General features: G+C 44.1%; 5 protein-coding genes across 12 annotated transcripts; all 5 read right to left on the minus strand.

The window, feature by feature from the left end:
• Positions 1-103: 103 nt before the first annotated feature.
• LOC136188030 (uncharacterized) lies at positions 104-6,842 on the minus strand. Of its 3 annotated transcripts, none has more exons than XM_065975764.1 (12): positions 6,799-6,842; positions 6,111-6,736; positions 5,905-6,059; positions 5,668-5,847; positions 5,464-5,614; positions 5,316-5,416; positions 5,089-5,267; positions 4,702-5,032; positions 4,420-4,654; positions 1,219-4,368; positions 454-1,161; positions 104-373 (listed from the first exon to the last, which is right to left on the minus strand). In XM_065975764.1, exons 2-11 carry the CDS (start codon positions 6,664-6,666, stop codon positions 461-463), a joined length of 5,739 nt encoding a protein of 1,912 aa, XP_065831836.1. In that variant the 5' UTR covers positions 6,667-6,736; positions 6,799-6,842; the 3' UTR covers positions 104-373; positions 454-460. The 3 variants fall into 3 exon arrangements, with proteins under 3 accessions (XP_065831836.1, XP_065831830.1, XP_065831843.1); XM_065975771.1 differs by having other exon boundaries at positions 360-378; XM_065975758.1 differs by having other exon boundaries at positions 104-1,161.
• A 1,857-nt stretch (positions 6,843-8,699) lies between these two features.
• On the minus strand, positions 8,700-10,758 carry LOC136199104 (ATP-dependent translocase ABCB1-like). The gene is made up of 8 exons (XM_065989259.1): positions 10,677-10,758; positions 10,493-10,598; positions 10,271-10,428; positions 10,159-10,207; positions 9,457-9,947; positions 9,238-9,409; positions 9,061-9,185; positions 8,700-9,012 (listed from the first exon to the last, which is right to left on the minus strand). Exons 3-8 carry the CDS (start codon positions 10,423-10,425, stop codon positions 8,700-8,702), a joined length of 1,305 nt encoding a protein of 434 aa, XP_065845331.1. The 5' UTR covers positions 10,426-10,428; positions 10,493-10,598; positions 10,677-10,758.
• Positions 10,759-10,880: 122 nt separating this feature from the next.
• On the minus strand, positions 10,881-14,891 carry LOC136199687 (uncharacterized). 2 transcript variants are annotated; one of them, XM_065989955.1, is made up of 9 exons: positions 14,767-14,891; positions 14,503-14,719; positions 14,189-14,451; positions 14,084-14,135; positions 13,742-14,028; positions 13,508-13,695; positions 13,124-13,457; positions 12,840-13,068; positions 10,881-12,779 (listed from the first exon to the last, which is right to left on the minus strand). In XM_065989955.1, exons 2-9 carry the CDS (start codon positions 14,693-14,695, stop codon positions 11,176-11,178), a joined length of 3,150 nt encoding a protein of 1,049 aa, XP_065846027.1. In that variant the 5' UTR covers positions 14,696-14,719; positions 14,767-14,891; the 3' UTR covers positions 10,881-11,175. The 2 variants fall into 2 exon arrangements, with proteins under 2 accessions (XP_065846027.1, XP_065846026.1); XM_065989954.1 differs by having other exon boundaries at positions 13,124-13,460.
• Positions 14,624-18,412, minus strand: LOC136199688 (uncharacterized). The gene is made up of 13 exons (XM_065989956.1): positions 18,305-18,412; positions 17,514-18,226; positions 17,351-17,454; positions 17,170-17,296; positions 16,992-17,113; positions 16,859-16,945; positions 16,171-16,796; positions 15,965-16,119; positions 15,728-15,907; positions 15,527-15,677; positions 15,380-15,480; positions 15,153-15,331; positions 14,624-15,096 (listed from the first exon to the last, which is right to left on the minus strand). The coding sequence occupies exons 7-13, from the start codon at positions 16,724-16,726 to the stop codon at positions 14,736-14,738; spliced, it is 1,683 nt and encodes a 560-aa protein (XP_065846028.1). The 5' UTR covers positions 16,727-16,796; positions 16,859-16,945; positions 16,992-17,113; positions 17,170-17,296; positions 17,351-17,454; positions 17,514-18,226; positions 18,305-18,412; the 3' UTR covers positions 14,624-14,735.
• Positions 18,413-21,236: 2,824 nt separating this feature from the next.
• Positions 21,237-26,148, minus strand: LOC136199686 (uncharacterized). 5 transcript variants are annotated; one of them, XM_065989950.1, is made up of 15 exons: positions 26,083-26,148; positions 25,870-26,015; positions 25,703-25,820; positions 25,587-25,646; positions 25,408-25,532; positions 24,479-25,240; positions 24,267-24,424; positions 24,043-24,219; positions 23,843-23,993; positions 23,680-23,792; positions 22,565-23,632; positions 22,327-22,508; positions 21,936-22,269; positions 21,642-21,876; positions 21,237-21,585 (listed from the first exon to the last, which is right to left on the minus strand). In XM_065989950.1, exons 6-15 carry the CDS (start codon positions 25,035-25,037, stop codon positions 21,395-21,397), a joined length of 3,168 nt encoding a protein of 1,055 aa, XP_065846022.1. In that variant the 5' UTR covers positions 25,038-25,240; positions 25,408-25,532; positions 25,587-25,646; positions 25,703-25,820; positions 25,870-26,015; positions 26,083-26,148; the 3' UTR covers positions 21,237-21,394. The 5 variants fall into 5 exon arrangements, with proteins under 5 accessions (XP_065846022.1, XP_065846023.1, XP_065846020.1 ...); XM_065989951.1 differs by lacking the exon at positions 26,083-26,148 and having other exon boundaries at positions 24,479-25,038; positions 25,097-25,240; positions 25,870-26,038; XM_065989948.1 differs by lacking the exon at positions 26,083-26,148 and having other exon boundaries at positions 25,870-26,038.
• Positions 26,149-26,208: the final 60 nt, after the last annotated feature.

Here is a 26,208-nt window from a genome sequence, read left to right on the forward strand (position 1 = left end):
CTGCGAGAAAAGAAACGCAACTGGCGTAAGGAGATTAAAGCGATCACGTGATCACGCATTAGCCTTCACATATGTTTTGTTTTGAGCGTACCGGCACAAAAATACTATTCAAAAAATTTAAAAGGCTATGCATATCGAGATATAAGAAAAAGTTCACAAAGCAGTTCGTGGAAATTTAGGACAAAAGCTGAAATGTAACGTACTGTTCCAAAAGAAAACATACCGTCAAACAGGATAAATAAAATGCACTGAAAAGACTACAAAAGCCTAGGTGAAAGGTGATATCAAATAATAAAAACAAGAGTACACGAAAAGCGACTCAGGCACATGTAGATCGGCTGCAGCACGTCGCTAAGCGACGGAAACGCCACGTCTTCACTTGCAAAAATATAGGAGAGGGATGAGAAACAAGTTTACAGCAGATGAGATGTGTCCACGTGCAAGACCACCTACCTGCTATTTACGGTAAAGAGGATACACATTTATCTACAACAAATTTCGTGAAAACCCTTTCTGCTTGATTTCGTAAGCCCGCTTTTGTTAGAGCTTCACACAGAACAGGTATCGTAGCTTTAGAGCCGTACTTCCTAGTCCAAGCGTCAAGCATACTTTGAGATTGATCTCGCAAATTTCTTGGATTTTCCAACTCGATGCACCGAACGTCGCTGCGACTAAACGGCTCAGGCTCTAGTCTATATGCAACATCTTTCCAATGCAAACGAAGTTCGTAAGCGAGATCATTAATTTGAGAATCAGACGGTAGATTATGAACGATAGGGCTACGTTGATGAGGTACTTGCCCAAACCAAAAGTTGATTTGAAGAAAATCTTCATGATTCGAAGTCACAAGTTCATCGAACGGATTGAAGAGATGGGTATCGTTTGGAGAATACTCCTCCTCGCCACTATAAATCACAGGAAGATTACTGAGATCAATGCCCAACTCCTCGCCGATGTGGCTGGCTTGTCTTATTTGGCAGCATATGTTGTATTTAAAACCCCGCATGCCCTGTTGACAAATAGATTTCATTTGCCGCCGAAGCTCGTTTTTGATCGAGACCAAGAACTTGCAGCCAATCTTATTTTGGTCTTCTTCATTGATAAAGCGAATTGTTAGAGCTATCCATTTGCCTCGGCTTTGATACAACAATTCAACTTCAACTGCCAAGAGAGGAACACGAATCATTGCATAGAATTCTAAGACAATAAACTGCGTACCTAGCACTGACGATTTCTCATCTTTCACGAAAAAGATACACTGATGACGAGAAAGTCGCGGTTTTTTCGGATACAATTTTAGAAAACGGGTTACAAGACGGAAGTAGATACACTCCGGAACAAACTTCAGCTTCGTAGGAATGACAATAAGAGGAGCCGGGAATAAAGACGAGTAAGTGTGCTGCTCCCAGCGAGTTGGCGAGAAAAGAAGCAACTTTCTTAGCATCGACGGAACATAAAATTCATTTGTAGGCGATTCAGCAAGGGGTGCGATGACGTCAAGAAGTTCTAAAAGCCGAACGATCAGTCTATCTTCATTTTCAATTCTGTCCGGGTTACTGTCCTCTGAGAAGCCCGCCGCATCGCTAACTGTGTTAGCTCCTTGCCTCATTTGCTTGAGGCGATACTTCAATAGTTCGATAGACATTATTCCTTTCTCTTTGAGCGTACTCCACTCCGGTTCCAGAATTGGACCCGGCTGAGCAGCCGTCACAAATGCCGACAGAGCTTTGATTACCCAAGTAGGACTCGTGAAAACAATATCTTTCAAGCCATCTACTTCCGGGTAGTACAGTATTGCTCCAACATTGGCAAGAAACTTCAGCGCCGCGAGGACTTCGTCGCGACTTGATATATCACAGATGTTCGGTTTCTGGGCAATCTCTGCTATTTCGTCAACTCTAGCAATAACCGTTTTCATGCTTTTGTGCCAGTGGAAAAGAAGACGTTCAAGGTACACCCAAAATAAGGGCTGCTTTTGCATTCGCCTGCAAAACGTCGACGCCATGCGGTCTACTCTGCGTCGAACCTCCTCAACACCTCTGCAAGGAGAACGCGAGCCAGATACGGAATTGTCAATAAGAAAAATTCGCTCAATGAAATGACTCATTTCGTGAAAGTCTTCATCGACTTTGCTGTCGTCGCTTCTTTTAGGCCGGACGATGTGCTTGACAAAATCGCTGTTACTGACAAGTTCTTCAAAACGTTTTCCTTGCTGGTTTAGCCATTTTCCTAAAGCGGCTGAATCAGGAAACCTTTGCTTGTTGTTCTTCACGACGTCTTTGTGGGAACCAATCGCAAATACTGGTGGAGGCTTCACCTCCTCGTCCTTGCCCAGCCAATAATTGCCTCGCACCGTTTCCTCGTGACACGCTGCGATTGAGCCAAACCAGTACAGTGGAAAGTCTTCATTCCTTCGTATCCAACCCAAATCGCTCGAAAGGTTAATTACCTGACCATCAGTTGAACGATAAAAGGACTCAGCCTCATCAGATAGAGACTTCGAGATGTCCATCACAACCATGTATATAGTTAAATCAAAAGTGCTACTGTTCGGCATGAGAGCAGAGTGAGTGGCGAGATAAACTTCTTGTCCGCCTAAATCCCATACATCGCGAACGCTTGTCGTTTCACTCGGTTTGTCTGCTAGGAAATCGGTCACCAATGCCTGTTGATTATGAGTGAGCGTTTTCGCCTCTATGCACACAACTTCCGCTCGACGTTCCGATTTCGTTTTGACCCGAGAAGCGCGATGATGGGCTTTTGGAGCTTCCTTCAGTTGGGAAGGAGGCTTTTTGACTTCGGCAGAAGAAATCGGCTTAGAAGCGCTCGCCGTCAGCGCCGTCTGCTGAAGATTACTACGATAGCAACCTTCTGCAATAAGGGGATCCAAGTACTCTTTGTTGTCGGTGGCCTTCCATCCGCTGGCCGCTGTGTGGGACATTGTGACAGCGGCACCTTCTGTGCTTGCTTTCTCCCTCTCAAACGGTCGGTTTAGAAGAGAGTCGACGAGGCACGACTTACCAGCTCCATCTTGTCCAACAACTATTACACGAGATCGATTAATTGACACGAAGCCGCGCTGTAGAGCTTTGTCATAAATTTTTTGAAAATTGCTTGAAGAGTCTTCAATGCGAAGGCAATGACGAAGATCGCCAGATATAATAGTGACGTAAGCGGTCACCGTCGAAACTTGTTGCAGAAGCTCTCTGTAGTTGCAGACGAAAGAGAAGGTTTCGACCCAAGCACCATTGGGACTATCTCTCGCTGCCAACAACTGCTGCATGTTGATAAACACTTTTTTGAGAAGACTCTCGTTGATCCAGCCTTCAATGTCGTCCACTTCGACAACGTTCGTTTCCGTGGGCCAGAGAAGAAGACTGATACACTGATCGAGAAGAAGAAGAGGCCGACGGAGGCCATCGCTGCGATTAACGATCAAACGATCCCGATGTTCGGGACGGGTTGAGATGATGCAAAGATCAATTTTCCAAGCGTCGGGAATTTTCATTTTTTCAAAAAAGAGAGCGCGGAATGAAAATGCCTGACGACCCAAGCCGTAGAAATGAGTAAAGAAACTGACAGCCACATCAGAGTTGGACGACGAAACGGCGGCGGCCGCAGTAGAAGGAAAGACGACGACTTTGACGACAGACGATTGAAGTTGAGCGGCGATTTTTCTCTCTTCCGTCTTATCAATGACGGTCTTCTCGTCAAATACAAGAGGGTGCTCTGTCTTTGCCAAAGAGTCGTGAGGTTGATGAAAAAAGACGACTTTGGAGGCGCTCGTCGCAGGCGCGGTTGGATCGAGATTAAGACCGTGTTCGTGACACATTTCAATGTGCACGTCATCGTCGATTAAGCCGGAGGGAAGAGACAATTGAATGAGATCGCTAACGAATTCGTCATCACGGACACCCTGCGATTGTTTGGCGTCAAATGTAAAGACGGTAAAGCCAATCGACGCCGTTGCAGCAGTCGTAACTGCATTGCCGCCCTCGCGGGGTTGAATTCGAAGAACCGAGCTCGTTTTGGGAATGGAGATCTCCGCTCCATTGTTAAATGAGAGTGGGGCGGAGAATTGCTTCCATCGAGTGAAGACGAGAACGCTTTGAGGCGTTACAACGGCAATCACATCTTCTACTCGTTGAGGAGTCATATCTTCCACTCGCTGAGAAGTTGGAAGAAACAGGTCGTCCACTTCGGCTAAATGCGTCACTACAATGTCGCGGAAAGTCGGTCGATTTTGCGGATTATATTGAACAGACTTCTTCATGAGATCGTCAAAAAAAGGCGGAGATCCCGTCGCGCGGCCTTCAGGTAAAGCCGCTCCACTTTTTACGTGAAGGCGAATTGTATCCTTATCAAGTTCTAAGCAAAGAAATAGCCAACGTCATATAAGTCATAATAATAAAAATTGACCTTGATAGGGATGGCACCTTTCACGTATTTCCCATAGCACAACTCCGTAGCTATAAACATCAGATTTTTTTGCCAAATCTATCACGACGTCCTCTTCGTCTCCATCACCGTACGGATGCTCAGAGTATCGTTCCGGAGCGATGTGAGTGACAGTGCCACACGGCACGGAAACCTCTAACCGATGTATTGAAATCGCGCTGACGCAAGACATTTTTGAAACTTGAAAACCACTAATCTGAAAATATTAATGATTAAATTATTAGTATAGGCTTTTTAACAAACTTTGCAAATAAATTGATTTTTGTTTTCGTCTGAAATGCGTCTAACCAAGACATTTGTCGCTTTCAAGTTGTGGTGAATCACTGGTGGATTGTTTTCGTGGAGATGAAGCATTCCCCTAGCAATTTGCTTCGCAAACGTGACTCGCGTTTCCCACTTTTCAACCGCTACTTCGTCTGACATGAGAAAAGAAAACAAATCTCTTTCGCTCATGAACTCGGTTACGAGGGCGTAGAATCTGGGAACAGCGCAAAGTCCGATTAAACCCAAGACGAAAGGATTCGGTTCAATTTGAAGTAGCACAGATGCCTCCTTCTTAAACATTTCGTATTCCCTGCACAAAAGAAAACAAAATCTCATTAGAGAAAATAGTGAGTGCTAACTAGACACTTTATCGTTCTTCTTCGTACGTCCGTGAAAAGTTTGACGGCGACGATCTTCTCTCTTCCGTCTTTCTTTAGCGTTGCTTTGAATACATCGCCAAAGGCTCCTTGCCCCAAGAAATCGTCAGTCTCATCATAGACGAGATCCTGTCGGTCAATTTGAAGAGACGGATCTGAAAGTCGTTCCTAAAATAATTATGCTAATGACCCGCGGCTTGCACACAAAATTAAAACCTCGATCATCTTCTGCGCATGCTTATCGGGTTTCGAAAATTCGTGTTCGATCGGTTCGCTTAAATTGTGACGGAGGAGTTTTTCGCCAACACTTTTTAAATCTATGCAAACAATAAAATTAGGCTAAAATTAATATAAAATCATTTACCATATTTCAAAATGTCTAAAAGTGCTCCAGGCTTTCTCTCGGTATATTTATAAGGTGATCCTCCACATCGCAGAATAAACAGAAGACCTCTTCTAACAATAGAGCAGACTGATTGATACCCTGTCGGATTGGGCTCATCTGACATTGACACCTGTCAAATGAACTTTGTCATCGTAGAATGTTATGTGAAAATATTTCAATTACCATTTTGCATTTCTGAAAGTCAATTAGAATAATTTGGGCCACAGAAAGAGGAAAGTGGTCTTTCCCATATCCCCACAAGACAAAAGCAACAGACCCCCCTAATGTGGGAATATCAACAACAACCGTCGAATGGAGGAATCGAGGAATGAGAGAATCATCCAATTTCATTTTAATCCATTCCTACAAGAAAAAACGAATCAGTTATTTTATTATTGGCAAAAGCGTATGTCATTGTACCAGTGAGCTAAACAGGAATAGAAAAGCGTCATGAAACACTTGCATACAATTTGTACCGCCAATAAGAATTGCGCGATTAACATCAACTGCAGTAAAGGAATGCCCCTGCCGAGGATGTGGCTTACTTCCTGTGCATCGAGCTTGAATCCCAGTCCCTTTACGCAAATGGCTACATCAACTTCAAAACAATTCTACATGTCACTCACTCTCTCTGGGAGAAAATAACCAAACTTCGTTGTTCCACCCCACGTAAGGATCATTAGGATCAGGAATGAATTGATCTTCCTTGGGTGTCGTAGAATAAAGGTTTTCTCCTAATCCTCCCATGAGGACGAGATGCTCATCTCCTTTCTCTCCTAACACGCACATTCCATGGTGCGATCTCCCGCTGGGCATTGATCGGCTCTTGGGAACGATTCGTTCCCATTCGAACGTCAAACCATCCAATTTGTGAAGATCGCTCGAAAAAGCGCGACGGCCGTCAGTGAAGTAGGAACCGCCAAATTGATAAATGTCCCGATTTGGAACGACACCGATTCGTGAATCAGAACATGGATGAGGCATGTCGGATGGGCTGTTTGACGTTGCTTGTCGTCGATACCATTGTCTTGTCAACAAATCGAAGCTTTCGATCCCATCGGGAGAGCAAAAGTACTCCGCCCCCGTCGATTCCTCCACCGATACTCCTCCCCACAGAAGCATCTCCTCATCGACTACTGCGGCAACGTGTCCAATTCGAGATGACGGACACGCAGAAGACATTGTCGAGAAAGAGAATCGGTTCGAGAGAATGGAATCGAGTGCGTCAAGGACGAAATATCACAACGCGAGTCTATATTAGGAGAACAATGATTATTGATCTGAACCGAAATCGTTCTTTGCCAAGGCAGCAACCTTTGCAGGACGACACAATCACGCCGGCGACGGCTCGAACGGCTCGAACGGGAATGCGATGACGTTACGTATAGCACGGCTCCGCGGCTGAGACAAAGGTCAAACATCACGCGACAGGAATTATGCAAATATTTTTTTGATAAACTTCGAGCCACAGCCTTAGAGAAGTAGAGATCTATTTTATTTTGAAAATTCATTTTGAGCAATCGTCGGCAGTGGACTCCCCACTCAGTATGCCAAGTCCTTGCACGAGAGAGAGCAAAAGACACTCGAAAGTGCGTCTTCGAAGACAACTTCACACAAAGGCGATAGATCTACACAGATGCATCCCTAGGAATCAAAGATAAGGGGCCAATCACTCTAATGTACGCAAAAGCATCCCTTAGAATAAAGCGCCATATCAAAGATAACGGGGAAGGGGCCCATGAAGCTCTCTAATATACGAAGGTCATTCTCGTCAACTCTACTTTTTATGCGAGAGTAGCGTTCCATGCGCCTGAACGGCAAGCCCCGCTCGCGCGCAACGAGTGAGAGACACTTGCACCCCATAAATGGGCGTTCCCAGCAACTCTACTTTTTATGCGCGAGTGGCGTTCCATGCGCCTGAACGGCAAGCCCCGCTCGCGCGCAACGAGTTAGAGACACTTGCACCACATAAATGGGCGTTCCCAGCAACTCTACTTTTATGCGCGAGTGGCGTTCCATTCGCCTGAACGGCAAGCCCCGCTCGCGCGCAACGAGTTGCAGGCACCGGTACTAGTAGGTCAATGAATACGAAACCACGCGACGAGATACGCGAAACAACCCTGTTCGTACCGAACACGATACTGACACTGGGGTAATTTTAGTACTCTGTTAACAGGCACTAACTTTTCCTAACTGCTACCTCTTTCAAATATTTGACAGTTTCTCAGGGGCCCCTTTTTCCTTGAATAATGCAATAATAATTGCAAAGAGAAAGGCCGACTCATATGCCATAAATTTTGCAACAATAATTGCAAAGAGAAAAGCCGAAACATCTGCAATAATTTTTGGAATAATATTTGCCAAGAGTACGGCCAAAAAAATCTGTCATAACTATTGCAATAATCAGTTAAAGCAATAGTAATTGCAAAGGGAAGGCCCGACTCATCTACAGTAAATATTGCACTAATAATTGCAAAGGGAAATGCTACTCATCTTCAACAATTTTTGAAATAATTATTGCAAAGGGAGGAACCGACTCATCTACTATAAATTTTGAAAAAAAACAATAGCAAAGGAAGGGCCAAAAAAGATCTGCACTAATTATTGCAATAATTAATGCAAAGAAAAAGGCAGAAAAATCTGCAATAACCATTGTAATATTTACTATAGCAAAAGACTCCGAGTCGTCTGCAATAATTATTGCAATAATTATGGCAAGGAACGGGCTGACTCATATATTTTACTAGAAGATCACAGGCACATCTGTGGAATTAGAAATTACTCGTGCACCTGTGGCCCTAACTGGTAGCGCGTGGGCCCTAAGAATCATGCAGTGCACTATGGACCCTTTCTACATTTTCTAGCTATGGGCAATCAAAGCTAACCCTTACCTATGCTCTTGCGTGAATGGAAACTGTCTTGATGTCGGTTGCGGCGAGATTGATGCAGCCTTCAGAAAAAAAATTGTCTACGCGAATTGGATAAATAGTTTGATCTGGTGCGCACCTTGTTCTTTCACTTTGAGGAGAGACTATTCATGCATCTCTCTCTCTCTAGTTCGTCCTTTGGAGGCCTTTTCCAACGCCGTAGGATCTTCGTCGTTTTCCGCTTTCTCCTCTTTGTCGCTTGGCGCCCGTTTGGCGTCGATCCTAGCTCCCTCGTCGAAAGACGATTCTGGATCAGCTTTAGAACTGTTTTTTCTGATCGGAGATGCTTTAGTCCGCTGCTTCTGCTTGGGTCTCAGTTCTAAACGCGTAGAGGCGTTCCGTTGCCATTTTTTCACACCGCGTACGATAGTGCGCGCTAGGCACGTGAAGGACGCGCGACAAATTTAAGCTCGCACTACTTTTAGTCCGAGCAAAACATAGGAAAAAGAATAAAAATTTGTAACATACGATAATTGAAAGGTAGCAAATTTTTATAGTTAATAAAAAATTCACATTAAATATTTTCACAAATACAAATTTAATTTCTCGCTTGCTTTGATGGTCCGTCCTATGACGCGTTCGTTCTAAAAGAAAGGCATATCTAAAAGAAATAATTAATTACTTTTATTAATTAATTAGGGATACATACTTTGTAGCTGCTTTGTTTTGGCCTCCAAATGCAGTCACTGTTCGAATTGCGGCCAGAACTTCTTCAGCTATAACCCCAGCTCTTCCGTAGGCCGTTTGAACTTGAGTCGAAAACCTTGCCACCATCTAAGAAAATACATAAAAAATACGGATTAAAATGATGAGTGTTTCTTTTCACCTTGGATATGAATGCCAGACTTATGATGAGTAAGGGAACAAGAGATAGGACTACGAGAGTCATTTCCCAACTCTTCCAAAACGCTATTCCGAGACCGACAACAAAGGAGGCGAGCCCTTGAATGAACACGCCCACTTTGTCACCAATCCCCTCATGAACTTTCTCAATACCACTAAAAGAATAATCATTAGGAAGAATTATTTATTATTGATGGCTTACTCGACTAATTGACTGGTTATTTCCGCGTGATTATGCAAATCAAACCAGCAAACTTCCTGCGCCAAAAATGCTTTAAAAACGGCCTTTCTCATTCGAGTAATTTGCCTCTGCGAAGCCATAACCCAGAGAGAAATTTGAAAGAAAGCAAAGACAAGCGTAATCGCTCCAATAACAGCAAAATACATCACTCTTCTTGCCATCTCCGTTTCAAAGTGAAGACATCCAGGTTTAGTCGAGGGAGTCGGCGTCGACGTCATTGATTCATTGCAAAACATGGCACGTGATCGACTACTATCCAATGCGTTGGGACCTTCGATGAAATCGAACGTTGGGTCGGGTCTCGTGACGTTGTTGCCTTGGAAATGATTGATGAATGTGTCGATGAGCTGTCCGAGATTGATGCAGACGAGTGGCCAGCCGAGACCGTGAATAATAGCGGAAACGCTTCCGAGAAGAATAAAAATGACGTCAATCCCATCAGCGAATTGATACTAGAAAATAAATAAAAATAAATACTTATTAACTTAGGAGAAGTAAGTTCAAACACATAAATATTTAATACGAATATAAATAACCAGAGTATATAAATATATAATCTAATTAGGTAGGTAAGTGGTTTTCCTTGCGGTGAGACTTCGTGATGCGTAAGGGACTTCTTTCCCACCCTCTCTCAATATGTTAACCCCTTTGTTACAATCTTACCAACGTGTGATAAGAGACTGGCTTTAGTTTCGGTTCCACGCGACTCGAACTACGACAAATCATACGTTACCTTATAAAAACATCGTAAGGCTTCCGTTTTTCTTCTTCGTACCTGTCTGATACTTTGCTCGAGCGATGTGTCGTCGTTTTCCTTCGTTTCGCTTCCCCGTTGGGGACCACGTTTGAGGCCGACGTTGTTTTCGCGCGCCACGACGCTTTGTGGACATCGTATTGGCGTTGGCTTCGGTCGGCGGCGCTCATTTCCATCTCCTTAGTCGCCCGCAAACCCGGAAGAGGCGAATAGGCGTGGTCTCGTCGAACACGGCTTTCTTACCAGTGAAATCGATCGCTGAGCGTCTCGTTCGACTCTTCGATGACCGAACGAGTGGCTCGATGCAGCGAAACGTCGCGACGAAGCGCCGTGGGAGAGATAGCGCGAGCTAAGCGTGAACAACGCCGTTATAGACCGGTAAGGGGACCCACCGAGTCGACGCGAGTGCGTTCGACGAGAAACGTACCTCAATAAATTAAAGAGTGGGGTTTCTTGTGGGCTTCCGCGGCTTCTCCACGAGGAAAGAAAACGCAACTGGCCTAAGGAAATGAGGGCGATCACGTGATACTCACTAACCACACCGTAAGTTTTGTTTTGAGCGTACAGGCAAGAAAGATACTATTCCAAAAAATTTAAAAATCTATGCATACCTATAAAGTTGAAATGTAAAAAAGTTCCACAAAGCAGTGCTGGGTATGTTGTAAAACAAAATCTAATGTACTGTTCCAAAAAGAAAACATATAGTCAAATGTCAAAAATAGGATGTCTATAAAAAAGATGTAAAATGACTGAGGTAAAAAGTGATCTCAGATAAATAATGAAAATAAGAGTACACGAAAAGCGACACTGGCACATTTACAACATGTTGAAAAGCAACGGAAACGCCACGACTTCACTTGCACATTTAGCAGATGAATGAGAAACAGGCTTCTAGCACGTGAAATGCAAGACCACCAACCTGCTAATTACGTTACATAGGATACGCATTTATCTACGACATCTTTCGTGAAAACCCTTTCTGCTTGATGTCGCAATTCCGCTTTTATTAGAGCTTTACACAGAACAGGTATTGTAGCTTTAGAACCGTATTTTCTCACCCAAGCGTCAAGCATACTCTGAGATTGACCTCGCAAATCTCTTGGACTTTTTGCCTTGATGCGCACAACATCGCTGTGACTGAACGGGCCAGGCTTCAGATTATATGCAAGATCCTTCCATTTGTCACCGAGTTCGTATGCGAGATCATTTATTTGAGGAAGAGACGGTCGATTATGAACGATAGGGCTAAGTTGATGAGGAGCCTGCGAAGGTTCATGACAAATCATTTCGACGTAGACTGTATCAACAATTTTCCCTGTATCTTTCGTCTTCTTACCAAACTTTCGTAGTTCAAACGGAATGTCAACAGCGGCATCAGTAGCCAGCTGAAGGTGAAAATGTCGACTTTCTTTTTTGTAGTGGTCTTCCCCGATTAAATTTCGAAGCAGTCCTGATTCAATATCATGACAGTTTGTTCCCTGTATCTTATAGCCGTCGCCTTCAAGTAGGCAGATGTGAATTTTCTCTAGTATGTCGACGTTAAAGCCGGCACTAAACAGATTTCGGAGTACCATGCCTTGTCCACGCAATTCCTCATCAATTTCTTTCGTCACGTCCCGGCACTGACACGATACCGTCACGCAAACGCTCTCGCGCTTTGACTGACGCAGTCTAATTGGCGAATAGACGCGTACGGATAGGGAAAAGTAGCCCTCCTTCACCAGGCAAATACGACAAAATCCGCAGCAAGAAATCTCGACAAAATCCTCAGTTACTTTGATTTCTCTTTCGCTGTCAATAGTCGAGGAGTAACCAGGACAAAGGTCGGCAATAAGGCGATACGGTTCATGTAGATTTGTACCGCTTTGATACAAAACTCTGACTCGATACGGCTTATCAAGACAGATATGATGCTTTATGCGAATGGTGGATCTTTCTCTGAGAGTCAAACCGTGAGGCAAAACTTCTGTAATGCTCATTACAGCAGACGAACTAGACGGCTCTTCAGGAAAATACGATGATAAGGTAATTAGAGTTTCCTCAGCTAAGGCGCCTTTAGGTAAGGTCACTTGTACGTCTGACTCTTTAAGCCTGAGCTCTCCACCGCTATGCGGCAGGACTACCTCTTTATGTGTGTCGCGCTTCACAAACGTGCGGGCAACGCCAAAGATCTCTTCACGAATTGCCTTCAGTTCCTTTGAAGTGTTTAGGTCTGACGAAGTGATCTTCGGCGCCATTGTCATCGACTTTGACAACACGTCACCGCCTACGCTTTTCGTCATAGTTTCTACCGATTTGTAGTTAAGTTTTTCTTCGTCTGCAAGTTCTTCAAGTTTTTTGTTTCTGTTTGCGAGTTCTTTGTATTCCATTAGCGTCAGTACAACATCGCGGAACATTGGTCTTTTCTGCGGGTTAAATTGCACGCATTGCTTCAATACGTTGTCGAAAAGTGGCGGAACATTCACTGCTACTCCTCTTGGGAGTTCGCCTCCTTCCTTGACGTGTAGACGAATCATATCGCTAACCATGCCTAACGGTCAACATTACATTTGCTCAACAATTCGGAAATAACTATTTGAATAGATACTACCTTCAAATGGACGTCGTTTCTCGCGGATTTCCCACAAAACCACTCCGTAGCTATAGACGTCGGCTTTCCTTGCCAAATCCATCTTTGAGGGGCTGTCGCCATCGCCATAGGGACGATAACGATATCGCTCGGGAGCAATGTGAGTAACCGTACCTGCCGGAAAACTTTCTCGATCCATCGTCGTCATTGAGATAGCCTCGGCCGTTTCGGAAAGACCAAAATTGGCAACCTAAAAGTATACTCGAATAAAAATTCTTATCTGAAAAAGGACCTGAATAGTCAACCTTGCAAATGAAAGGAAATATCCGATGTGGAATAATATTGATCAAGACGTTCGTCGCTGTCAAGTTTTTGTGAATCACGGAAGGACAATTGTAGTGAAGATGAAGCATTCCCTCAGCGATCTGTTTTGCAAATGCGATTCGCGTTTGCCATTTATCGACGGTTTCCTTGTGCTCGGGTGACTTCAGCAAGGAATATAAGCTTCTTCCGCTTACTAATTCAGTCACGAGAGCATAATGGCGGGGAGCGTTACAGAGCCCAATGAGACGCAAGACATTGTCATGTGGTTTGATTCGGAGAAAAATAGACGCTTCAATTTTAAACTGTTCGTATTCCCTGCTACAAAAAATGATAATCTAATTAAAAGTTTGAAAATATGCACCAACTTTTCTGCTCCTCCGAGTCTCCTTCTGAAATCGCGGAACACTTTCACAGCAACTTGCCTCTCAATGCCTCTCTTCTTCAGTGTCGCTTCGAACACCTCGCTGCGGCTTCCGCCCCCAACGGAATCCTCCTCTTCGTTGTAGACGAGCTCGTCTCGTTCAATTTGAAGATCGGGTTCCAAAAGTGCATCCTAATGGAAAATAGGCTATTTTCAAACATTTTCAAAAATTGAATACTTTGCTCATGTTCTCATAGATTTCAGGAAACACTTCTCTGGCACCCGAGCCGAGGTCAGCAAAAAAAAGAGCGGAGCAAAGCGCTGCTCGAGTTGCTTTGAGACCGTGTTTGTTGATCCAGGCTTGAAGGAAGCAAAGAGGCTGATTTTCTTGTTCCTCTGATTCGATTTTCTGAATTTCAAATTCGCTTAACACGGGCATGATTAATTGAGCAACGACTCTCCATTGAGAGCCCATGGCGTACGCCACAGCATCCATTTCGAGATGAGATGGATTGTATTGGAGATCTATATCGGTAGAGAACAATTCAAACACAGCCGCAAAATAATTAATTAAAATCACCCATCTCTTGACCGAGTTTAACGTCATACGGTTCGAGAGGTGTCAAAGAATCCTAAAATCAAAACCATGCAATATATCAGCCAATATTTATTACCTAACCTCTACGTGATCTAAGATGTTCAAAGACTCGCTTTGAGGCGTTACAACGGCAATCCCTTCTTCCACTCGCTGGGAAGTTGAAAGAAACTGGTCGTCCACTTTGGCTAAATGCGTTACTACGATGTCGCGGAAAGTCGGTCGATTTTGCGGATCAAATTGAACAGACTTCTTCATGAGATCGTCAAAAAAAGGCGGAGCTCCCGTCGCGTGGCCTTCAGGAAGTTGCACTCCACGTTCTACGAGAAGGCGAATTGTACTGCTATTATAACCTAAGAAAAGAAATAACCAACGTCTTATATGTTATAGCAATAAAAAATGACCTTCATAGGGACGCTGCCTTTCACGTATTTCCCATAGCAAAACTCCGTAGCTATAAACATCAGATTTTTTTGCCAAATCTATCACGACGTCCTCTTCGTCTCCATCACCGTACGGATAATCAGAGTATCTTTCCGGAGCGATGTGAGTGACATCGCCACACGGCATGAAATAATCTGCCCGATATATTGACATTTTTGAAAGTCCAAAATCAGTAATCTGAAAATGTTAATGATTAGATTATTAGCATTGGATTTTTAACCAACTTTGCAAATAAATTGAATTTTGTTCTTATCTGAAATGCGCCTAACCAAGACTTTTTCGCTTTCAAGTCGTGGTGAATCATCGGTGGATTATTGTCGTGGAGATGAAGCATTCCCTTAGCAATTTGCTTCGCAAACGTGACTCGCGTTTCCCACTTTTCAACCGCTACTTCGTCTGACATGAGAAAAGAAGACAAATCGCTTTCGCTCATGAACTCGGTTACGAGGACGCAGAATCTGGGAGTAGCGCAAAGTCCGATTAAACCCAAAATGAAAGGATTCGGTTCAATTCGAAGTAGCACAGATGCCTCCTTCTTAAAAATTTCGCATTCCCTGCACAAAAGAAAACAAAATCTCATTAGAGAAAATAGTGAGTGTTAACTAGACACATTTTTGCTCTTCTTCGTGCGACCATGAAACGTTTGACGGCGACGATCTTCTCTCTTCCGTCTTTCTTTAGCGTTGCTTTGAATACTTCGGCACAGGCTCCGCTCCCCAAGAAATCGTCGTCCTCATCATAGACGAGATCCTTTAGGTCGATTTGAAGAGTCGGATCTGAAAGTTTTTTCTAAAATACTTATGCTAATAACCCGTGGCTTGCACACATAATTAAAACCTCGATCATCTTCTGCGCATGCTTATCGGATTTTGAAATTTCGTGTTCGATCGGTTCGCTTAAATTGAGACGGAAGAGTTTTTCGCCAACACTTTTTAAATCTAGGCAATCAATAAAATTACGCTAATAAAAATAGAAATTATTTACTATAATTCAAAATGTCTAAATGCGCTTCTGGTTTGCTCGCGCCATACTCATAGAGTGATCCTCCATATCGCAGAATAAACAGAAGACCTTTTCTAACAATAGAGCCGACTGATTGTTGCCCCGTTGGAATGAGCTCATCTGATATTGACACCTGTCAAATGACCTTCATTGAAGATTGTCACGTGAAAATACTTCAATTACCATTTTGATCTTTTGAAAGTCGATTAGAATCATTTGGGCCACAGACAGAGGAAAGTGGTGTTTTCCATATCCCCACAAGACAAAAGCAACAGCCCCCCCTAATGTGGGACTATCAACAACAACCGTCGAATGCAGGAACCGAGGAATGAGAGAATTATCCAATTTCATTTCAATCCATTCCTACTGGAAAAAAACGAATTAATTATTTTATTAATGGCAAAACGTATCTCATTGTACCAGAGAGCTGAACAGAAATAGAAAAGCGTCATAAAACACTTGCATACAATTTGTACCGCCAATAAGAATTGCGCGATTAGCATCAACTGCAGTAAAGGAATGTCCCTGCCGAGGATGTGGCTTATTTCCTGTGCATTGAGCTTGAATCCCAGTCCCTTCACGCAAATGACTACATCAACTTCAAAAGAATTCTACATGTCACTCACTCTTTCTGGAAGAAAATAACCAAACTTCGTTGTTCCACCCCACGTAAGGATTATTAGGATCAGGAATGAATTCATCTTCCTTGGGTGTCGTGGAATAAACGTTTTCTCCTAATCCTCCCATGAGGACGACATGCTCATCTCCTTCCTTCCCTAACACGCACACTCCATGGTGCGATCTCCCGCTGGGCATTGATTGGCTCTTGGGAACGATTCGTTCCCATTCGAACGTCAAACCATCCAATTTGTGAAGATCGCTCGAAAAAGCGCGACGGCCGTCGGTGAAGTAGGAACCGCCAAACTGATAAATGTCCCGATTTTGAACGACACCGATTCGTGAATCAGAACATGGATGAGGCATGTCGGATGGGCTGTTTGACGTTGCTCGTCGTCGATACCATTCTCTTGTCAACAAATCGAAGCTTTCGATCACATCGGGAGAGCAAAAGTACTCCTCCCCCGTCGATTCCTCCACCGATACTCCTCCCCACAGAAGCATCTCATAATTGACTACTGCGGCAACGTGTCCAATTCGAGGTGACGGACACGCAGAAGACATTGTCGAGAAGGAAAATCGGTTCGAGAGAATGGAATCGAGTGCGTCAAGGACGAAATATCACAACGCGAGTCTATATTAGGAGAACAATGATTATTGATCTAAACCGAAATCGTTCTTTGCCAAGGCAGCGACCTTTGAAGGACGACACAATCACGCCGGCGACGTCTGAAACAGCTCGAACGGGAATGCGATGACGTTACGTATAGCACGGCTCCGCGGCTGAGACAAAGGTCAAACCATCACGCGACAGGAATTATGCAAATACCTTTTTTGATAAACATTGAGCCACAGTCTTAAAGCAGTAGAGAATTATTTCATTTTCAAAATTAATTTTGAGCAATCGTCGGCAGTCTCAACAAGAGAAGTCGCCTTCTCTATTCCGTTTTTCTAAAAGAAGTGAAACGCGCATATTTTCAAATAGGAAACATTTTTTCTACAAGTACTATTTGAGGCCACTTCTTGTGTTGTATTTTCCCGCAACGGTTCTCGCGCTTCGTTTAGCCTGATCGACGTCACCCTGTCTCCGCCCATTAATCCCTTCTCCATCGTTTACAGCGCCATGCGCGCAGTCTTTTTGCACAAATAGAGAGATACGTAGCTCATTGATTCTATGCATAATTTTACCTGAGAATCCATTTTCATAATAGGATTTCACAAAAGTCAAAAATCAATTTTTCCGTAGACAAAAGTTGATTCAAAACAGTCCCAAATTGGAATTCAATCACAGCCTGGACGGAATTGTATATAATTTTAAAAAGGCAATTTTCTCCTTCACACAGAGACTCACTTTAGCTCCGGCAAGTCGGAGCTCACGCGCTCGAAGAACCGAAAAGTTGTTCTCCCAGTATCTAGGAATCGAAGGCGGAACTGATTCGTCCTCGTTTAGGTCTTGTATCTCCGTTTCTTTGCTTGTACTTGTTTGCAGTCGAAAAAACAATAAATTGGCATTGCAAATACTTCGATCTCTCCGCGGAGCATGAGTAGGGCGCGATTCCGTAGCGTCGAAAGCGACCGGTGACAAACTGATGGAAATCACTAGCGTGCGCTACATCAAAGCTGAAAAATATGATCAGGGATAGGGATTGCAATGCAAAAATACGCAATTACATTCAAAAATCATGCATAAGACGGATAATGGGAAAATGACATAAGTCGGGTGAGACAAAATCGAAAGTAAAAATAATAAAAAATAGAAAGGGTAAAGTGTAGAGATCACAAATTCTTTTCAGCGAAAATCAATAAACAAACAGAGCAAAAACAATTCAAAAAATATCCACTAAAACACATGCCAACCTGTAAGACACGCACGTACAGTAACATTCATAATCAGACCTGCTCTTACTAATCAGCCGCGTCGTACAACACTTCGATGTCCTTTCTTTGCGAAGATGGAATTTCCGCGTACTCGTTTTCCTTGTCAGCTGCTTTCCCGCTTTCTGTCTTTTCATATACTCTTTCTTCATCACTGGAAAAGATGGGCCGTAGGGGAGATAGCGCGAGCTGAGATGATAAACAACGACGTACGTTGGGTATACCGGTAAGGGGACTCGACGCGAGTGCGTTCGACCAGAAACGTACCTCAATAAATTAAAGGGTGAGGTTTCTTGCGGGCTTCCGCGGCTTCTCCCAGGAGGAAAGAAAACGCAACTGGGGTCAGGGGAGGAAAGCGATCACGTGATGGACTCAATCAATCAATAACCTACTGTACAGTACAGGAAAAAAAGGACCGGAAACGCTAAGTCGTCGCTTGTAAATTTAGAAGAGGGATAAGAAACAGACTTAAAAGCACTTGCATGCAATTTGTACCACTGGCTACATTAACAGTTCACACATGTCACTCACTCTTTCTGGGAGAAAATAACCAAATTTCGTTCTTGCACCCCACGTGAGGATCATTACGATCAGGAATGAATTTATGTTAACCAGGAACCCACGTGGTGGTGGTGGTGGTGGTCACCAATAAAACGAATCCACAAATCAAATTTGTTCTCGATTGAAATTGCCAAAGCGGAATATTTATTGAGAAATCAAGCCAAGAGAAATGAAACCTCAATTTGACGCTAAAACCAAAAAGAAATAATTTCTAAGATCACATATAAATAAAATCGTATATACACTTCGTGTGGACTGCAACAATTCATCACGTGAACGGATTTGATAAAGAGTCGCAAAGTCAAATCACTTATTCTCTGATCATCAGAAGGTAAGAGAAGACGAAAAAGAACATTCGCACTCGAAGGATCAATTGCTCTCACAGAATTCATCTAGAGAAAAAACCATAGGCTATAAATAAAAATCAATACTTAAATATTATTTACTTAAGAGCCAGAGATCATGGCCCCAAACAAATGAATCAGCATCAATTTCGAGTCCATAGATAACTCAGTAAAAAGCGACGAATTTTCCACTATAAATACTAATAAATAAATATCTAATAGGACAGACATCGATATGACACTAACTAGAGCAAAAGACTTGGATTTTATTCCGCTACTATGAAAGAGAATTAAAATAATTAAAAAACTATTAGAAATTTTTTACCCAGCACGCTGCATTCCATCCCAGTACGGAGAAATATTTTCCACTACGTCTTCATTCGACAAAGTAGCTACATTTTGTGGACACCTAATAAATAATTAGGAAGAAAAAAATATTTTAAAATAAATATTTTTGTACTTCGATTGAATTGCAAGAGCGCGCAAAATCACGGCGACTTTTCCAAACGTTCCAATCGCTTCAGGCGAAAGCGTTCGATCGCCGTTGGACGTATCAGGCACGTGACCAATGTCTTCAGAGAAAAATTTCAGAAATCAATGATAATTCATGTACCTAGACATTTACGTCAAAACTAAAAATAAAGGAACATTGCGCAAAAAATTATTTCGCAGTCGATGTCGTGCAAAAATAATTCGTTTCGATCGTCTGAGGGAGGGGGCGGGGCTCTCTACTTACTAAATTCGATTATTTCGCTGTTTTCGCTAGTTTCCGTCCATCGCTTGCATGCGAATGCGATGCAATGATCTTCCGCTTTTGCTCGATAGACGTTGCGACGTCGGCGTCGACTCGTGCGACGTCGAAATCGGGAAAAAACGGTTTGCGCTCCACCGTTTTCGCCGTGAAGACTCCCTGCTCGCTCTTCTCGCTTTTCGCTAGCTAATCTAGGCGTTGTACGCTTCGCGTTTCGACGTCTTTATCTCGATATCTCCGCAGGCGTCCTTCCGCCATCTTGAGCAAAGTCGATCTTACGTCACTCGCGTGACCGTGACGTCAACGATGTTGTATTATGTTGCATCATTTTTATTTCCGTTGCCGCCAACCGGTTTTCAAAACCGGTTTACGATTTCGCGCCTACGAGCGGTAGAGCCAGTGAACGCGTCAAACGTTCCACCACGTGACAGCGCGGACCAATGAGCGCGCTGGGCGGAGCTACACGGTTCAAAAGCGAAGCGCACACCGATCTTCCTTCAGTTGCGGCTGAGGGAGTGGCTGAGGGTGGGTGCGGCGTGGAGCAATCTGCGTCTCATCCTTGAGAGGACTGGCTCGGGAGATTTGGCAGAAGGCAAGTGAGGATAGTTGGATCTCAGCGTGGCCCACGGTTAATTCCGTGCCGGAGCCCGTAAGCGGGGCGATGGGGGGCTTCGGCCTCGGTCTACGCACTGGGCAGACGGATCGTTTGAGGTCTTATTGTCGTCAACAAGCACGAACCGCGTTAAGCTGAGTGGTTACGGCTTGGAGGGGGTGTCGCAAGCGGCCTGGTTGCCGGCACTTTTCTCACCCGAACGACGCGATTAGACCAACGATGATCCAGCCAAGGAGCCTTCGATTCCTCCATTGCACTGTCTTCATTGTCAACTCCTACAAACAGCAGTCAGCCTCTCTCCATTCCACAAGGCCCGGTTCTTCTCATGGAAGACATACCGAAGGCTTTGGTACCAGCGCACCGGGGTTTCGGTATTAGGGGCCGATCCTCATCCAGGTGGGTACTGAATGGAATGGCCGAGGACCCGCAACTCGCCCGACACTTTTTGGAAGGGGATCATCGCTTTGCGAAGATTTCCCTGGGCTACGACGCGTCCGAACCTCCCCGCGGTGTAGCCTGGGTAGCGCGAATACGGACGCAACAAAAAGGTACGTACACGGATTAATTTACAGTAGCTAATCTCTTTTTTTTTCGCAGGAGAGAAGTCGGACGAAAGAAAAAACGACGCGACGCGAAGATAACGCGAAGAACGGGACATATTCAAGATAATTTGAGCCAGGTAGAAGTTTTTTCGTTAGTATAGGTTGTGCGTGATTTTGTATGCGCGTTTTTTTGCTCGAATAAAAGATTTTTTGCGGATCGATTCGCGCGTTGATCGCAATCACGTGTCCGTTAGGGATCGTGACCGAAACGCCGCGAATAGGCCCTTCTGCCGTCTCTAATCGCTTCGGCAAGACAGCTAAGCTGTCAATCAACGTCCATTTTATCTGCGCGAAAGAACGTTCGCTCAAATATTCGCTCTCAACGTCAAAGAGTCGAAAGACATCATTGAGAGAAAATACACGCAGTGAAACGCACAGAAAACCGTACAAAGGCGAAAGCCACTTCTAAACTGTTCTGACTACATATGGAAAGAGAAGAGGTGTGTGTATAATACGTTCTACCATGCAATTGAAAGTATTTGCAACCTAATGATCCAGACTTCGTTCGCCTTCCGTTATCATTAGAAGGATGTCGCGAAACATGGGCCTTTTCTGTGGCTCGAATTCGACGCATTGCTCCAATATGCTGTCGAAAAATGGCGGAACATCAGTTGCGAGGCCTCGTGGCAGTTCGCCTCCACTCATGATGTGCAGGCGAATAAGATCGTTTATCATATCTATAAAATCGATTGCATCTAACGGACTGGAAGAATTTAATTTATAAATAGTTAACCTTTATAAGGACTTTCTTTCTCGCGGATTTCCCACAACACCACTCCGTAGCTATAGACGTCGGCTTTCCTGGCCAAGTCCATCTTTGAGCGTTCGTCGCCCTCGCCGCAGGGACGATGGCGGTATCGCTCCGGAGCGATGTGAGTAACCGTTCCGCCTGGCAACGGCGAACTGTCTCGTCGCACCGTCGTAACCGAGCTGACACCAGTCATTTTGGAAAGACCAAAATCAGCCACCTAAAAGTATTGAAAAATAAAAAGGCATGTCTAAGAAAGTCCTGAAAAAATTAATTAACCTTGCAAATGAAAGGAAATATAAGATTGGGAAGAATACTGACCAGAACGTTGTGTGCTTTCAAGTCCTGGTGAATTACTGAAGGATGATTGTAGTGAAGATGAAGCATTCCTTCAGCTATTTGCTTTGCAAAAGCAATCCGCGATTGCCATTTTTGGACGATTTCTTCATGCTCGGCCGACTTGAGGAGCGAATGCAAGCTTCCACCGCTCACGAACTCAGTCACGAGAGCATAATGCCGGGGTACGGCGCAGAGCCCAATCAGACTTACGACGTTGTCATTCGCTTTGATTCGAAGAAGAATCGACGCTTCCTTTTTAAACATTTCATATTCTCTGCATGCAAGCCCGAAACATTATAACCAAATTTAAATTAAGATGCTTACTGCTCACTTTTCTGTTCTTCTATTTCTGAAATCGTAGAAGAGTTTCACGGCAACTTGCCTCTCAATGCCTCCCTTCTTCAGCGTCGCTTTGTACACTTCGCCGTAGCCGCCGCCCCCAACGAAATCCTTGTCTTCGTCGTAGACAAGCTCGTTTCGCTCAATTAGAAGATCAGGTTCCAAAAGTGCTTCCTAATCAAAGAATAAGAAACACCCCAACGCTAAATTAATTAAAAGATAAAATATACCTCCTCCGCGTGAATTCGAAGACATTGACGTCGATCGCCGGAAATGATCGTGACGTTCGCCGACATCGTTGGAAGTTCCTGCAGAGGCTGATTGCAGGCGAAGTGGAACGTATCAACCCATGCGTTAACGGGACTATCTCTAGCCGCCAATAACTGCCGCATATTGATTAAATAACTTTTGCGACGACTTTCGTTGATCCAGCCGTCGATGTCGTCCACTTCGACGACGTTTGACTCGGTGGGCGAGAGAAGAAGATTATTGACGCGTCGATCGAGAAGAAGAGGTTGACGGCGGCCGTCGTTGCGATAGGCGAGATAACGATCCCGATGTTCGGGACGCGTTGATATGAGGCAAAGATCAAACTGCCAACCGTCGGGAATTTTGACTTTTTCGAAAGAGAGAGCATGGAATGAAAATGCCTGACGACCCACGCCGTAGAAATGAGTGTAGAAGCTGCAAGTCACGTCGGAATAGGCGACGGCGGAAGCAAAGGACGGAGCGTACGGAGCGACGACGACTTTGACAACGGACGATTGAAGAAGAGCGGAGATTTTTCGCTCTCCCGCTCTATCAATGACGATCTTCTCGTCAAATTTAATTGGGGCTGAGTGGTGGGCCGGCGCCGACGGATCGCAACGCTCATAGCTGAAGACGACTTTAGAAGCGCTCGTTTTCGGCGTCGTTGGATCGAGATTGAGACCGTGCTCGTGGCACATTTCAATGTCAAAGTCATTGTCGGATAAGCCGGAAGAAAAAGACAATAGAATGAAATCGCTGACGAATTCGTCGTCCTGGACACCGTCCGATTGTTTGGCGTCGAATGTGAAGACGGACAAGCCGATTGACGTCTTTGGAGAAACTGCGGCGCGGGGTTGAATTCGAAGGGTTGATCTCGTATTGGGAATGGAGATCTCCGCTTCTTTGTCCACTGAGACGGGAGTGGAGAATTTCTTCCATGGAGTGAAGTTAAGAATGCGTCCATTCGTGTAGACGGTAATCGTATCTTTCACTCGTTGGGGAACTAGATGCAACAATTCGCGCTCGTTTCGAGACGTCCCTTCGCAATTCTAAACAAATAAAAATAGATACCCTACGATAAAATATTTATTTGTACCATCGTTGGAGAGTTGGAACGGAGCGGCGAATTTTCATCGAATTGAGATTTTTCCTGTTCGATCGGTTCACTCAAGTGGTGACGAAGAAGTCTCTCGTCAATACTTTTTAAATCTACGCGACAAATGATATTACTTAAAATGGCTATATTAAAAATAAATTACCGTATTTCAAAATATCTAATAGAGCTTCTGGCGTACTCTTCGCTGATTTATGGGGTGTTCCTCCATATCGCAGAATAAACAGAAGGCCTTCTTTAAGAATAGAGCAGACTGATTGCTTCCCTGTTGGAATAGGCTCATCTGATATTGGCACCTGTAATATGAAGGTGATCGTAGAATATCATGCAAAATAATTCAATTACCGTTTTGCACTGTTGAAAGTCAATTAGAATCATTTGGGCTAGAGAAAGAGCAATGCCGTCTCTCCCATATCCCCACAAGACAAAAGCAACTGGCCCTAATGTAGGAATATTTGCAATAACTGTTGAATGAGAGCTTCGATGAATGAGATGATCAACGGTTTGCATTTTAATCCACTCCTACAAAAAAAAACATTATTGAAGTAATAACATATAGATCTTGTTACCAGTGAGCTGAACATGAACAGAAAGGCATCATGACACAGTCCCTCAAGAGGACTGACCCCGCCAATAAGAATTGCTCTATTATCATCAACTGCAGTGAAGGAATGTGCCTGTCGAGGAGATGGTTTCTGTCCTGTGCAATGAGCCGGAATCCAATTCCCTTCAAACAAAAAATATCTAATTCGAATTCAAAGCCATTTTACGCGTCACTCACTCCGTCGAATGGAAAACAACCAAACTTCATTGTTCCACCCCAAGTCATCACTATTCGGATCAGGAACGAATTGAGATCCGTCCGGTATTGGGGAAACAATCGATGGTCCTGCTCCGCCCATCATGACGAGATGTTCGTCTCCTTCCGTCCCTAACACGCACAGTCCGTGACCGTATCTCCCACTGGGCGTTGATTGGTCTTGGGGAAGAATTCGTTCCCATTCGAGCGTCGATCCATTCAATTTGTGAAAGTCGTTTAAATAAACAGGACGGCCATCAGACAATCTGTGGATACCACCAAATTGATAAATGGCTCGATTTTGGACGACGCCGACTCGTGCGAAGTAAGAGGGCGGAGGAAGGTCAGATGGGCTGTTTGATGTTGCTCGTCGTTGATTCCATTGGCTTGTCGACAGATTGAAGCATTCAATGACATTGAGAGAACACGCGTACTTCTCTCCCGTCGTTTCTCTCAATGCTACTCCTCCCCACAGAAGCATTTCGTCGTCGATGACGGCGGCAACGTGTCCTATTCGAGGTGACGGACACGCCGATGACATTCTTGAAAGAGGAGAAGCGGTTCGAGAGAAAGAAATGCAGTGCTTCGATCACAACGTACGGGTGCAGACAAGAAAAAGGACAACGACCTTTACACGTCAATCACGCCCAGGAATCGACAAAAACGAGATCCGGAACAAGCCGCGTGGCGCGAGAAAGGTTATGCACCACGTGACTAAATTGTTGATAAACTTTCACCCAAAGCCTAAAATTCAATATACAATAGAGGAAAATATTTCTCACTGACGTGAATTCATTTAATAAAGCATTGAAAAAAAGTATACGTACTGTAAATATTTTCTTATTCAATATTTCCTCGTAAAATTCATATGAATTAAAAATTTCGACGCGGGTAGTATCGCCGCCACTTACAAGAATTTTGTCTTTGCCACCTTTGCTGGTCAGTCGCTTCAGATCGATTTTCAAAAACCCCGCCCACGTTTCTCATCATTCAGCCAATTCCTGTTTAATCTTAATCCCTTCCCTTTTTGGTGTTCCTACAAAAAAAACAAATTAAAAAATTCTTTCTGCCTTGTCTATGCCTCCGTGACCATTGCGCAATATGCACTTTTTAGCTACAAATGCACTTCAATTCAACATCCACTGTTTTTCTGCAAAAATAGAGAAATACGTAGCTCATTGATTCTATGCCAGTGCCTCACTTTACCCGAGTAACATCCATATCTTGGATTTTATAGAAGTGAAAATGAAAATTCCTTAAATTTTTTCGATTGAAAAATTCCAAACGGTCTCCATTCACAGCCTAGACGCTGTTGCCTGTTTTTCTAAAACTGCACTATTTCTCGTACGCACCGAGATACAGTTCAGTGAAACCTCAAAGGACTGAAAGGAGGCCAGCCGTGGCTTGCTACAAGCGAAATCGATCGCTGAGCAGCTTCTTGTTCGAGTCTTTGACGATGGAATGAGTGAATTGATGCAGCGAAATGTCGCTACGAGTCGCCGTTGGGAAGTAGCGCGAGCTGAGATGATAAAGAACGGTGTAACGGTAAGGAGACACCCACCGAGCCGACGCGAGTGCGAACATACCTCCATAAATTAAAGCGTGAGGTTCCTGGCGGGCTTCTGCGGCTTCTCTGCGAGAAAAGAAACGCAACTGGCGTAAGGAGATTAAAGCGAACACGTGATCACGCATTAGCCTTCACATATGTTTTG

The sequence above is a fragment of the Oscarella lobularis genome, chromosome 1 (assembly GCF_947507565.1).
Source record: "Oscarella lobularis chromosome 1, ooOscLobu1.1, whole genome shotgun sequence".
In the NCBI taxonomy this organism is placed as follows: domain Eukaryota; kingdom Metazoa; phylum Porifera; class Homoscleromorpha; order Homosclerophorida; family Oscarellidae; genus Oscarella; species Oscarella lobularis.

Bases quoted from the DNA above. Each gene is read 5' to 3' on its own strand.
- LOC136188030 (XM_065975764.1), bottom strand. From the start codon at position 6,666: ATGTCTTCTGCGTGTCCGTCATCTCGAATTGGACACGTTGCCGCAGTA. The intron at 5,615-5,667 runs GTAATTGAAATA...TTCATTTGACAG, and splicing joins ACTTTCAGAAATGCAAAATG to GTGTCAATGTCAGATGAGCC. The intron at 5,268-5,315 runs GTTTTAATTTTG...TAATTATTTTAG, and splicing joins ATGCGCAGAAGATGATCGAG to GAACGACTTTCAGATCCGTC.
- LOC136199104 (XM_065989259.1), bottom strand. From the start codon at position 10,425: ATGGAAATGAGCGCCGCCGACCGAAGCCAACGCCAATACGATGTCCAC. The intron at 10,208-10,270 runs GTACGAAGAAGA...GATTTGTCGTAG, and splicing joins TCGAGCAAAGTATCAGACAG to TTCGAGTCGCGTGGAACCGA. The intron at 9,410-9,456 runs GTAAGCCATCAA...TTATTCTTTTAG, and splicing joins ATAACCAGTCAATTAGTCGA to TGGTATTGAGAAAGTTCATG.
- LOC136199687 (XM_065989954.1), bottom strand. From the start codon at position 14,695: ATGTCAATATATCGGGCAGATTATTTCATGCCGTGTGGCGATGTCACT. The intron at 14,136-14,188 runs GTAGAGGTTAGG...TTTTGATTTTAG, and splicing joins CTTTGAACATCTTAGATCAC to GATTCTTTGACACCTCTCGA. The intron at 12,780-12,839 runs GTAGTATCTATT...GTTGACCGTTAG, and splicing joins GAAACGACGTCCATTTGAAG to GCATGGTTAGCGATATGATT.
- LOC136199688 (XM_065989956.1), bottom strand. From the start codon at position 16,726: ATGTCTTCTGCGTGTCCGTCACCTCGAATTGGACACGTTGCCGCAGTA. The intron at 15,908-15,964 runs GTACAATGAGAT...TTTTTCCAGTAG, and splicing joins TATTTCTGTTCAGCTCTCTG to GAATGGATTGAAATGAAATT. The intron at 15,097-15,152 runs GTGTCTAGTTAA...TCTTTTGTGCAG, and splicing joins GCACGAAGAAGAGCAAAAAT to GGAATGCGAAATTTTTAAGA.
- LOC136199686 (XM_065989950.1), bottom strand. From the start codon at position 25,037: ATGTCATCGGCGTGTCCGTCACCTCGAATAGGACACGTTGCCGCCGTC. The intron at 23,793-23,842 runs GTAATTTATTTT...TTTGTCGCGTAG, and splicing joins ATTAGATATTTTGAAATACG to ATTTAAAAAGTATTGACGAG. The intron at 22,509-22,564 runs GTATATTTTATC...TTCTTTGATTAG, and splicing joins TTCGAATTCACGCGGAGGAG to GAAGCACTTTTGGAACCTGA.